Source organism: Marmota monax, unplaced genomic scaffold (genome assembly GCF_021218885.2).
Source record: "Marmota monax isolate L192 unplaced genomic scaffold, Marmota_monax_Labrador192_F-V1.1 WCK01_AAM20220418_F8-fsc00237, whole genome shotgun sequence".
NCBI classification, from domain to species: domain Eukaryota; kingdom Metazoa; phylum Chordata; class Mammalia; order Rodentia; family Sciuridae; genus Marmota; species Marmota monax.
The window spans coordinates 1,489,202-1,503,273 of NW_026694627.1; the positions used below are offsets into that span (position 1 = coordinate 1,489,202).

A 14,072-nucleotide genomic window follows, 5' to 3' on the forward strand; every position below is an offset into this window, starting at 1 on the left:
GACTATAATATAATATCACAAGCAGGATACTACGCTGATATAACCTGTCAATCTTATTCAGCTTTCTACAGCTTTTTACTTGCATCCATGCAGGTGTATGTCTGTCTGTAGTTCACTCTATTTATAAAGTTATTGCTCACGTAGGTTCCTGAATCTCCAATAGGTCAAGAAATACCAAGGATCCCTTTTATTGCCCTCTGATAACCAACATGCTAGAGCCCTTTCCCAAGTCCTGCCAACCACTAATCTATCCTCTATTTCTAAAATTTTGTTCTATTAAAAATGCTATATATTGGGCTGGGGATGTGGCTCAAGCGGTAGCGCGCTCGCCTGGCGTGCGTGCGGCCCGGGTTCGATCCTCAGCACCACATACAAACAAAGATGTTGTGTCTGCCGAAAACTAAAAAATAAATATTAAAAAATTATAAAAAAAATTAAAAAAAAAAAAAGCTATATAAATAGAATATTGTAAGTAACTTTTCAGATTTGGTGTTTTGTTTTGTGTTCAGCATCAGTTCCATAGAGATCCAAGCAGGAAATCCAAGTTGTGGCATGTATCAGCAGGAGTCTTCCATGGTATGTACCCACCACAGCTTTTCAAACTACTTAGCTGGACAATTTTTGTGAATATAGATGCACAGCTTTTGGTATAAATGTAAGTTTTCCTTTCTCTGGGATAAGTGCCTAAGAATACTTTTTGATATTGGTAGGATCTATAATGATGGTCTCTTTTAACTCAATAATGTTATTTTTGTCTTCTGTCTACTCCAATCAGTTTCATAGGATATACCAATTCTATTGATTTTTCAGAGAACTTTTTTTTGAGAAAAAACTTTTGGCTTCATTAATTTTCCTATTTGTTATGTTTTCTTTTTCATTTGTTTCTATTCTTTATTATTTCATTCCCCCTGCTTACTTTTTAAAAATTTTAAGGTGGAAGTTCCTTGATTTGAGGTTCTTTTTTTCTAACATAGGCATTTAGGTTGTAAATTCTCCTCTAACATTGCTTTAGCTGCATGCACAATATTTGACATGTGTTGTTTATATTTTCATTCGGTTCAAAATAATTTCTAATTTTCCCCTTAATTTCTTTTGACACATATGCTACTTAAAAGTGTGTTATTTCATTTCCACGTGTTTGGGATTTTCCCCAGATACCTGTGTTATTGATTTCTAATTTAATTCCATTAGGGTCATAGAACATAATTTTTAAAACTTTAATCCTTTTAGGTTTAATAATGTTTGTATTGTGGTCCAGAACAGGGTATCCTGACAAAAAATATTCCATGTTCTTATTGAGAAGATATTCAACAGTAAGAAGATATTCAACAAACAGTGTGTGTCTTATATAAATGGTACATCTGTGGTTTTCAATCTGTGCTAGACTTCAAAACTATGATCTCCTGTTATTGTATGCAGCCTTGAACTCCACTTCTCCAGGAGTTCTTAGTGATTAAATAGGTGATAAATATAAGCAAAATTCAAGGCAATTTAGTACTGATTTTAAAAGATTACTTTTGTCTGGAGGTGAGCTGCACTAAAACTTTACAACAAAATGTCTGAAGAAACAAAAGGACATTAATTCATCTGCATCTTACTGTTGGTAAGCCTAGAAGTAAAGAAACATTGGTAAATTGCTCTGACCCTGATGAGTTGTTAAACTGAGATTATTGTTTATGCATGCAGATATTAACTGGAAGTTATATATGCATAAATCTTTTCTTCCTGGATTTGGCAGCTATGTATAATTATATTAAAATGGTTCTAGCATAAAAAAGATATTCAAAGACTAGAAGAACATTACTAATTTTGTGTGAAACATCTTACAATTGTCAATTAAGTAAAGTTGGACAATTACATTCTTCTAGTCTTTGAAATTATAACCTATCTTCCATTTACTTGTTGTAGCAATTATTGATATGCTGAGATTTCTGATTATAATGGTGGATTGTTGTATTTCTTTCAGTTTTTTAACTTGGGATTGAACTCAGGAGGACTCTGCCACTGAGCTACAACCCCAGCCATTTAAAAAAAATTTTTTTTTTCATTTTAAGACAGAGTTTTAAAATTTTGTTTAGATCCTAAGTTGCTGAGGCTGGCCTCAAACTTGCAATCCTTCTACCTTCTGAGTCACTGGTATCACAGGTGTGCACCACTGCATTCAGCTCCTTCCAAAACATTTTAATAGTTTTAATTTCATGTACTTTGAACTCCTTTATTTTATGTTATTTTTAAAGTAGGATCTATAATGGATCTATAGGGATCAAATAAACTCCTTCATTAGGTACATACATGTTTAAGAATATTTTTTCCCTGGGCTGGGATTGTGGCTCAGCGGTAGTGTGCTCGCCTAGCATGGGCTGGACCCAGGTTCAATCCTCAGCACCATATAAAAAATAAATAAATAGATAAAAGGCATTGTGTTGTGTCCATCTACACCTAAAAAGTAAGTATTTTTTTTAAAAGAATATTTTTTCTCTAGAATCTAGAGTCTAGATTAATTGACCACTTTCTCATAATGAAATGACTCCCCTCATCTCTGGGTAGTATACTTTGCTGTGAAGTCTGAATTTTCTGATAATAATATAGCAACTAGAGTTTTTTAAAATTTATCTCAGTCTAGAATATCTTGTTACATCCTTTTACTTTATATTTGAAGTACATTTTTTAGGCAATCTATAATCTCTGCCTTTTGACTGGAATCTTTAGACTAAATGTTGATATGAGTTTAAATCTATCATTTGATATTTGTTTTCTATTGATCTCATCTCTTCTTTATTCCCATTTTCCTCTTTTTCTGTCTTCTTCTGGGTTATTATGATTCTATTTTTCCTTTATTATTTCATTCATTATATTTTTTTTTTTGCAGTTGCTTTAGAGTTTATAGAACACATCATTAACTGATTATTGAGGAGATTTTTAAACAAGAGGGAAAGTATCTTATATTTATCTACATAATTATCACTTCTGGTGGTCTTTGTTCTTTTTATAGAGATTCAGATTTCCATCTGGTATCATTTTCTTTCTGCTCAAAAGATTTCCTTTAACTTTTTTTTTTTAAAGAGAGAGAGAGAGAGGGGGGGGGGGAGAGAATTTCAATATTTATTTTTCAGTTTTCAGCAGACACAACATCTTTGTTTGTATGTGGTGCTGAGGATTGAACCGGGCCACAAGCATACCAGGAGAGCGCGCTACCACTTGAGCCACATCCCCAGCCCTTCCTTTAACTTTTTTGTAGTGCAAGTTTGTTGTTGATGAATTCATTCAGCTTTTGTATGCCTGAGAAACTGTCCTGTGTTGTTAGTTAGCCATTGTCCAAAAAACCCTGTTCTATACGTTTTATTTCAGTTATTTAAGGTGGGGGAGTAAATTTGGTCCTTGTTACTTCATCTGGTTAGAAATGGAAAGTAGTCTCATTTATATTCTTGAAGAATATATCATATAGATATCCAACTTTGAGTTGGCATTATAAAGATCTCAGCCAAAAAGCAAATTAGGAAATAACTTGCTTTTTGGCTCAGATCTTTTTGAATTTTTAGATGAATTCATAGGCAGTTGACATCACCCATGACATTAGGTTTCTTATCCAACAGTCTTTCCCATCATCGATGCCCTCTTTTTTCTACATCCTTTAGTTTCCTTAGCCAGGCATGGTGATGCATACCTGTAATCCTAGCAACAGCAGAGGCAGGAGAATCGCAAGTTCAAGGCCAGAGCCAGGAACTTAGACTCTGTCTCGAAAACAAACAAACAAATTTAAAAGGCTGGGGATGGCTGGATGTGCATGCTTATAATTCCAGCAGTTCAGGAGGCTGAAGCAGGAGGCTCACGAGTTCAAAGCCAGCCTCAGCAAAAGTGAGACACTAAGCAACTCAGTGAGACCCTGTCTCTAAATAAAATACAAAATAGGGCTGGGGATGTGGCTCAGTAGTCAAGTGCCCCTGGGCTCAACCCTCAGTGTCACACACACACAAAAAAAAATTGTCTTATTTACATAGGCCCTGCATATTTCTTAAATTTATTTCTAGGAATCTTATAACTTTTAGTTTTTTTTTTCCAGAGAGAGAGAGAGAGAGAATTTTTTAATATTTATTTTTTTTAGTTTTCAGCGGACATAACATCTTTGTTTGTATGTGGTGCTGAGGATCGAACCCGGGCCGCACACATGCCAGGCGAGCGCACTACCACTTGAGCCACATCCCCAGCCCCATAACTTTTAGTTTTTATTGTAAAGATGGATCTTTCATCTTTCATTATGTTTCTACATTCATAAGTTGAATTGATCGATTTTATATGACATTTTTAAATATTTATTTTTTAGTTATAGGTGGACACAATATCTTTATTTTATATTTATGTGGAGCTGAGGATTGAACCCAGTGCCTCACGCATGTTAGGCGAGAGCTCTATCTCTGAGCCACAACCCTAGCCCCTTTATATGACATTTTTGTTATCAGATGCCTTGCTGAATTCTTGTATTATTTCCATTTTGATCAGGAGCTGAAAGCAGAGAATTCTAGGTCTTGGTGACCAGGACCAGACACTGTCAGAAAACAGAGGCTGGCCAGCAGGGCTAGTGAGGGCTTTCCTGCACAGTGAACAAGGATGAGCCTGCATGGGCATGTGTGTCCTGGTACCAAATGCCAAAGCACAGAGGCATTTCTCACAGGTTCCTGAGACAGGCCAAGCAGAGTAGACCAAGATGCTTCATAACACCATGTTAAAGACCTGGAAAGCACCACTCATGGTGAGGTTCACAGGACGAGTGTGAGGACTCAGGGGGCAGAGGATGCCAAAGCCACACGAGGCACGGGCGAAGGCCATGCTAACTCTGCTCCAGTTTGTGTTGGCTGCTAAGAGCCCTTTCAACTCTACAAATGCATGGCACTAGGAAATGTGTATAAATAAATGATATCCTTAAAAAAAGTGTCTCATTTACTTACAAGGGTCCCATCTCCATGGAGACATTGATATGTGCTTTGATTTTCAAATCCTTCTGCACTTGAGGGTCACAGGCTTGACTGAAATTTCCCAGAAAGACCTTTCCAGGAATTATTTCAACAGGATACGGCTGAAATGCATCTAGTTCCTGGAGTTGGGAAAGAGAAGGACTGCTGTGAGCATGGGCCCTCTGGAAGGGAGCTTTTCATCTCTTGAAATCTCTTCAGCAGACAGTGGATGATACTGAGATCTGGACTTTCATAAAGACTGGCAAATAGCAGCTCACATGAGGAGAGAGAGGGCTGTCCCATCAGGACTGGCTACAGCATCACAATGCCATGCTAGCTCTCAGCACCGACTCCATTGCCCTCCCTGGCAACCATTTGCACCTGGTCACATGCAAAAAGGCTGGAGTTGAGGACCTTGTGGTGCAGAACTTCCACAACCCAGAATGTGTCCAATTGGGGGTGGGGTGGGGAGGAACAGAACTTTTATTACAATGGGGACATCAGAATTTAAACACCTTAAAGACACACTCAATAAAACTCTCCACATTGTGCCTATCTGCCATTAGAAAATGTGTTCTGATGAAGGAGGCGAATGGTCAGTGGGGCAGAGAGGACAAGACAACCACTTAAATTCAGGGTCCATAAATGTGACAGAAAATTTGACTGCAGCAACATAAATAGAACAGAGGATATTATGTTAAGTGAAATAAGCCAGGCACAGAACAGTGAGGTCCACATAGTCTCAATCCCAGGTGGACTCTGAAGAAGCTGATCTCAGAGGTGAAGAGTAAAATGGCAGTTATGGGGTTGGTGGGGGATGGGGGTGTGGGGGAGGGGGGAGGGGCAGGTGGGCAAAACTGATCCATGTGCACTAGTTACAGCTGAACAGGAGCAAAGGGTCCTGGGGTGCCTCTGTACAGTGGTTGACTACCTAACTATAACGTGCTGTATATTTCAAAAACCTAGGAAGAGTTGGATGTTTTTTGCCACAAGAAATGAAAAATATTCAAGGAGAAAGATGTTTTATTATAATTAAATATTATATAATGCATATATTGTATATCAAAATATCACCTAGTATGCTTTTTTAAATTTTATGTATCAATTAGAAACACACAATTTAAAAAATAATTTGGTTTCTTTGAATCACTAAGAAACAGAGGATTATTTCTATGTTTCCCAAAGAGAGTTCTAAGAAGCACCGTCCCTCACAGTGCATCATGAAGGAAGGGTACAAAGAACCGAGTGTGCCCGCAGCTGTGCCTGCTGGTCCTCTCTAGGAAACTTGGTGTCCACCAGCAATGGCCAGCTAGAAGAGGCCCTACACAAGGAAACCTGCCCTCACTGCCACCAAGCTCCCCACATGCTCTGACTTGCGCCACTTCCCCGTCATACCTCCAAGGGAGACCCTGGCCTGTGTGATTGGCGGTCAAAATCTCTTCCATAGTCCTTTGGTACCAAATCAGAATCAGAAGTAACAACTTAAATACCTCGGGCTACGTAGGACAGATACTATATAATCCTGACTTCCAGTACTAATACTGACCCAAATTAAATGAAAGGGGTACCTGTAAAATTATAGATATTGAAGTTATGACCTGTTACTCCCTCTTTAAGTCTGGTAAAACTGGCTTGCTGGATGTTTAAAACCAAAACCTTGGAGACCAAAGGCAAGGAAGTAAAAGGGCCAAGGAAAAAGTAGCCAATATTTTGGACCTTGCCCTCTAAGGTCAGCCAGGACGTGGAGAATGATGTGACCCCTCTTTGGAACATGTAACTCTGGTGACCTGGAGATAGAGAGGACCCTATAGAACAGGAAGCCAACCAGTGCACATTCTGCAAAGAAGAGGGTCATTGGAGATGGAAATGTCCCTGATGCTTCCAAGATAAGCCATATATGGTCAGACAGACCCCAACCCATCCTGGCAATTGGCACCAATGGTAGAGGAAAGCTAACAGAGCCAAGAGCCTTCACATATGTCCCCAGGAGTGATCCCTGAGGAATCTCAGCTGACTCTTAAGAGTAGATAGGAACAGGGTCAGTTTTGGCCAACTTGGTCTTAAACACCTAGCAGGAGAGTATAGCCTAAAAGCACAGTCCTACCTGGACACTTAAACGTAAAAACAATGGTTTTAAAAATGTAACATAAGGGCTGGGGTTGTGGCTCAGTGGTAGAGCACTTGTCTTGCATGTGCGAGGCACTGGGTTCAAGCCTCAGCACCACATAAAGATAAATAAATAAAGGCATTATCCATCCACAACTAAAAAATGAAAAAATATGTATATATTTTAAAAAATGTAACATAAGATGTATATTTGTGTCAACCCTTCCAAAAGTAAGTACAGCTGGAGGCTATAAAGGAAGGATTCTTGTGTGAGAGTGAATAATAGTAATGATCGTAAGAGTCCCAAATTTGTCCTGAGTTAATTTGAGTCTGATTTCAAAAACCTACAAATCTTCCTGACATCCGTTGATGAACTAATCCATTTTTCACTGATAGTTTATGAATTACAGTCCTCATGGTTTTCAGAGACTGGATGAAATACTAATTGCTTTTGTTCTAATTATTTACAAAAAGTAATGAATTCTTTGCTCTTTATTGTTGTCTTGGCAAGATCCCTGCCTTATGTATACCTTGTCCAGTCACCTGCCAACTGCCACTGTGGACCTCTGGACTGCTCTGATGTTGAATGCCCTAACTGTCCACCCCCTACACCTGACAGAGAATAAGAACTTTGGGTTACTTTCCCCAACTTTGCCCCTGTTCAGCAGTAAATAGCTTGAAGATGTTGTCACCTGCTTTCCATAGAAATGGAAGCTAGAAATTGACAGTGGGGAAATGTAACAAGGGTTCACTTGATACTGTGACCATATCCTTTGTGGCTTTGAAATTTACATATTTTTTTCTTTTCCCTTACCTTCTCCTTCCTGACCTTCTCTTCCCTGATCTTCTTTTTTGTTTTTTGTTTTTAGTTATACATGGACACAATGTCTTTATTTTGTTTATTTATTTTTATGTGCTGCTGAGGATTGAACCCAGTGCATCACATGTGGGAGGCAAGTGCTCTGCCACTGAGCCACAAGCCCAACCCCTTCCTGTTCTTATTTTCCCTAACTTTCTCCTTCCTGATCTTCTCCCTGATCTCTCCTCCCTAAACTCATTTTCTCTGAATCACCTCTTTAAAAGCCCTCTGTTCCTACTGATGGGCAGAATCACAGTCTTTGGGACAGGAGTCCCCTGTGTTTCTCCTTTGCTAGCAAAGCAATAAACCTTCTTTTTCCTTTTTCTCAAAATTAAAAAAAAAAAAAAAAAACCTCAGTCTACCTCCCTGTCAGCACCAGTCCCTCCCACCCCAGGTGAAGCCACTACAAGCCACGCCCCAGAGCCCTGCTGACTCCACCCAGGGTACCTGGCTCACTGGAGCCCTGTGACATTCCTATAATCCCACTAGAGAACAAACTGCCTCAGCACCCACCACCTGCCTCATAACTCTCCTGCTTCCTGCAAACCAGCCTCCCTTTCTGTGGTTACCTGACTTGAGCTGGGAAGAGGGTGTGGCACAGATAGAAACATTTCATCTTCTCAAAGCATGCACATTAATACCAGGTAATAAAACAGAAAAGATATCTCCACCGAGCAGTCTGAATGGAGGCTGCTGTCTGCCCCACAAATTGTCCCCCAGGGGCTCCCCACTGCTATGAACCACACTATGGCCCACCTGTCACCCACATGAACACCAGGGCCTTCCTCCTGTCTCCAGACTCCCCCATGTCCTCTAGTTGAGCAATGCTGCTTCCTAAATGTCCTCAGACTGTCTTTCTCCCCTGCCTCTCATCAGGGCTCCCCAAATCTACTCTGGCCCACTGATCTGCTTCCTAATGAGCTTCCCAAAGTATAACGTGACCATGCCAACCTTCTGCTTGGCACTGCTCAGTGGTGGGTCCTCATCTGCCTCTAGCAATGAACTGCTGAAATCTGTCAGTCCCTGAGCACCTCTGCTCAGAGGGAGCTCTTACTGAAGGAAGGTCACCTACCAGCACAGGGAAGTCACTATAAGCTGCTCCATCTAAAGTGGAAGGCAATCTCAGAGCCTTAATACTTGGCCACCACCTTCCCTCAGAGAAGCAGCTCCTAGGGGAGCATGGAGACACTCCCACCTATGGTAAAGAACATGTAGCAAGTAGAACCTTCACCTTTGTTCCTAAATTGGTGGCAAAGGTCCTATGACAGGGAGAGGCAAATGCTAGGCAACCCCATTCTAAAGAGCCACAACCAAGCAGGGTTACTACTTGCCCACCCAGCCCTCGTAGCTTCCACAAGCCCCTCCCCTCCAAATCTAGGAAAGTCACTGCACACACGTATTAAAACCAACCATACTTCATTTTAAACGTGCCATTCATCGCATGTCAGCTACACCTCACTAGAGCTGTCAGTAAAGTATGTGGGGCGAGTTATTAGCAGCAGAAGCTCAGAGAAGACACCAATCTCTCCACACCCTGAAAAGCCAGCAAAGGGAGGCCCCCAGGAACAGGGAGCCGCACTTGGTGGGCACTTGCTGAGCCCAAATCCTAGGTGCCGTTACCTCAGAGGAGGAGAGAGGATGTCGGGAAAGCTTGTGTACACACCCTGGGTTTGAAAACAGGTCTGACCATAGACTGCTGTCCTGCCTTGTCACACAAGCCCACTGAGCAGCAGAGTGGCAGGGCAGGGAGGGTTGTGAAGGTCTGCAGGGCCCCTTTCCCCACTAGCACACTCCCCTGTGGATCAGGCCAGGATTTAGGGGAAGAAGATGGACATGGTGGAGGTCAGGGCTGCTCAGTGATGGAAGAGAATTTGAGAGGGAACCCTGGCAGAGGGTAAAAGGGTCACAGCTGGCTCGCTGGTAGATCCTCAGCAACAGAAGAGGCAAGGGTAAGGCTGTATGAGGCCCCAAGAAACCCAGCAACAGAGGCCATGAGCAGCGCCCAGAATCAGACTGGATCAGAGTGAGAACGGGCCCATTCACCAGCTGCCAGACACAGAGGATGAACTCCATGCTGTCACCAATGGCCTCTTCCTTTCCTGGACACCGATAAAGTCACGATCATGACCTGGATGCCACCAGTTCATTTCCCCAGCCTGTTCTCCTCCATCTCCTTCCATCCCCTGTTCCCGTCTCTTGTTCCTCCTCCCCTGCCTTCCACCCCTTAGTCCCCAGCCATGCTTCCTGGCCAAGCTAGCCTCTGTTCAGCCCTCTGCCTCACCTGGGGCATCCAGATGATCTTCTGGGTCCTAAAGAAGTGGTACAGGCCTGAGAAGCGCTGGTAGCCCCCTTTCAGGATATGCACAGGATTGCGGGTGAAGTTGCTCAGCCATTTGCCACACTCCACAGCAGGTCCGAGCGCCAGTTCTAAGAATGGACACCAAAGAGGTGACTGTCCTGTGTTGTGCTCACCATCTGTCTAGACAGCCACTCTGTCTTCTGAAAAGCAATTATTTAGGAAGCCGAAAAAGGATAAATGAGAGGAATGTAACAATTAAAATTTTAAAGGCAACTTACCATCAGGTGGATCTTCTGTAAGCTGTGTGTGTATATATATACACACAACATATGTGCGCCACATGTTGTATACCAAACAATTCACCCATTTAAAGCATATGATTCAGTGATTTTTTGTATAGTCAGTTGTGTAACTATTATCACAATCAATTTTAGCAAATTTTCATCATCCCTAAAAGAAACCCTGTATCAGTCACTTTCTTGTTACCCCCAAACTTGCAGCTTTGATTACTCCAAGCTCTATTTATCTAATTTTTCCACATATCATGTATTCTGGACATTTCATATAAACGGAAGCATGTCATTCACATGATGTGTGTCTGTTTTCTACACTTGCTATAGTCTCTTCAGCATTCATCTCTTGCAGATGTATCAATACTTCAGTCCTTTCAATGGCTAACATTCATTGCACCACATGGATTTACCACATTGGTTTTATCCTCTCATCTGAGGATGCATGTGTTATTCCCTCCTTGGGCTACTGTGAATGATGCTGTGTGAGCTCATGCACAAGTTCTCATGCAGACACCATGTCTTTGGAGTATCTATCTTAACCCTTTGAGGAAACATCCAACTTTTTTCTGAAGCAACTTCACCATCTCACACTCTGGCAGGCAATGCCTGAGGACTCCTTTCTCTACGTTCTTGTCACATGGCCATTCTGGTGTATGAAATGAAATTTCACAGTGGTTTTGACATCAATTTAACCTTAACACCTTCGCTGATCTGCAGGATAGACTGTATGCAAATCAGATATATGGGACTGGAATTCTGCATAATTAAGGCTAAGCCAGAATACTTGGATCCAGGAACAGACCCAGAAAGAGTAATGTTGGCTAGCAGACCCAGAAAGAGTAATGTTGGCTAGCAGGCTTGGGACAGCCATCCAGAAGGAGTTGGGTATGAACTCTGACTTCTATGCTAAACTTTAGATCTGGGAGACAAGGACACTTCCAGCAGGGACTGCTCAGGACATAGTGGCCTGGGACCTGTCTGGAGGAACTACATTTGGAGGACAAGTCTGGAGTCTGTAACCAGGCTGGGACATAACCTGCAGTTGTCCAGACATGGGCCAAAGCCTCCCATGGGGTCTGATTCAGAAGTCAGAGTCCAACCAATGGGTCATGTGATGCCCGTCATGACTCTCCTGAGCCACAAATGGTGGCGGGTCAGAAGGCCCCAGGGAGCTGTAGAGTTTCTCAGGATGCATGACTCTTACCTTTAGGTTGCTTCTCGAGACCCACTGGAGGCTTATTCAATTAGGGACAACAGGATCAGCACCAGAGGAAGGCCAGTTCCCAGGGGATAGTCAGGGATGCTAACAGAGCCTAGGCTACCTTTCCAATAGCCAGAAAAGGTCAGGCTCCACTTGCTCAGAAGTGGGGGGGGGTACCTCCATAATAGCCTCAATCCATTACTGGGAAGTAGAGGTTTCCACTAGAAGGGGTGATGGAGTTAATATTTCTGCAATGTCAATTTCATTCATTTCTATTCCCATTGATCATGAATTCTCCATTGGCATTAGTTTCTTCCTCTCTGAACTGGGGCACTCGCTGCTTCCAAAGGAGAAGGAACATACTCAGATAAAGGTCCCTGATTACAGGGGCAGCTTTGAGTTGAATTCCTTGGGTTCCTTAGCCAGCCAATAGTCATGAAAGCCAGGCTTTGCTGAGAGAGGTAAAGGAAGCCCCAAAGCTTTCTTCCTGTGTCAAGGAGCACACTTGCAATCTATAACCCCACTGTTGCAAGGAAGGACAATTCAACATGAGAGAAATCTTTCCTCCAAGATGGGGAAGCCCTCTGAGTGCAGAAGCCAAGACCAGTTTCTATGAAGACACTGACTGGGGGGAAACCCACAGGCAGGGCGCCCACATTCGCGCTGGAAACAGCTTGGCCCATTTCCCCCTGGGAACTCGGTGGTCCCCAGCAGAGGTGGTGGGTGGTGGAACCAACACTGAAGGCCAAGGAGAGATGCAGCAAGGCCCAGGGGATCTGCAGCCTGGGTGGGGAGCCTGAGCAGAGGGCCCAAGGTGGGGGTCCCCAGGAGCAACTGGTGCATACTGCCAGGTACAGAGGCTGCTCAAGACGTCCATCAGTCACGGGCATCACAGCTCTGGGCACAGTGAGGAAGAGCCCCATGGCCACAGGCCCACATGGCCAGCAGGAAAGGACTGCACTGTGATCTCACATACCTGCTGCTGGGATGTGAGGAAGAGCCCCTGTGCTCAGGTTTCCCTGGGGACTGAGGAGATAGGTACTTAACAACAGAGAGAAGTGGGGTGGCGAGAGGAACCCTGAAATGACCTTATATCCAAAAGACTTAGCACTTACATGCAAGATGCCATTTTAAGTGAGCAAAGTTGTGTAAGGGGAGAGTTGTATGTGCAGCTGTGGCTTCCTACCAAGGGGCATGGGAACCCATGGCACAGTGCACTCAGCTGCAGGGTGGAAGCGGGGTTATCTTTACTGCCCATTTCCTAGGGCTTCAGGATCCAGCATGTAATCCCATAATACCAGAACTGTACACTAGAGTCCAGTGGGGCAGGCATGGGGAAGCAGGGACCTACCATGGCCAAAGAGCCCTTAGGAAGAAAGCCTGAAAGGCTGGCTTTCCTGAAGGTGGGAGCTTAGCTCCACCCAGTGGCAGTCCTGGGAGTGCCCTGGAACTATACCCACCCACATCAGCTATTGAGTCAGAGGAAGCAGATCTCTTGGTGCCAGGGGATGGCCAGGGGCTGAAAAGAGAACAGTGGAGCTTCAGAATTTCAACTGAGAATCTTGGAACTGACCCTCCAGCCCTAAGCCATGTTCTTCTCCAACACAACCATCCAGTTTGAGACAGGATAGTCTCAAACTGCCTAGGCTTGAACTGTGACCCTACCACTTAGGAGCTGTGATAGTTTGGAAATCTGTCCACAGAGTCTTTTAAACACCTCTTTAAAATGTCAAGCCTATTGGAATGGTAGTCACCAGGAATACAAACAATGATAAATGCCGAGAGGAAACGGAGAAAAAGGAACACTTTCACACTGTGATGTGATTGTAAGTTAGTACTGGCACTGTGGAAATCAGTATGGAGGCTCCTCAAAAGACTAGGAATGGACCATCCTATGACTCAGCTATACCACTCCTCAGTATTTATCCTAGAGAATTAAAATTATCATACTATAGTGATACATGCAGACCCATGTTTATAGCAGCACAATTCATAATAGCCAAACTATGGAACCAGCCTGGGTGTCCATCAATGAATGAGGAAAATGTGGTAAATACACACAATGCAGTTTTATTTTGCCATAAAGAATGGAATTCAGAAAAATGGATGGAACTTGAGAGTATTTTGTTAAATGAAACAAGCCACACTCAAAGATAAGGATCATATATTTTTCTCATATGTGGAAGCTAAGGAGGAAAAAGAAAAAGAGGTGCGTGGGAGTCTCATTAAAATTGAAGGAAGATCATTAGAATAGAAGAAAGGGAGGGAAGAGGGAAGAGAAAGGGAAAATACTGTGGAGTGACACTGGCCAAATTACATGTATGAATATGTAACAAATCCCACCATTATGGGCAACTATAATACA

At 42.8% G+C, this 14,072-nt stretch overlaps 1 protein-coding gene across 1 annotated transcript in view; it reads right to left on the reverse strand.

Moving 5' to 3' along the window:
• The window catches only part of Styxl1 (serine/threonine/tyrosine interacting like 1), a 51,639-nt gene that overhangs the window by 8,655 nt on the left and 28,912 nt on the right, over positions 1–14,072 (reverse strand). The window contains exons 5-6 of the mRNA XM_046422811.2: positions 10,196–10,341; positions 4,944–5,089 (exon numbers count right to left, since the gene is read on the reverse strand). Of these exons, the coding sequence (XP_046278767.1) occupies positions 4,944–5,089; positions 10,196–10,341 (292 nt within the window). The remainder of the gene's footprint in view (positions 1–4,943; positions 5,090–10,195; positions 10,342–14,072) is intronic.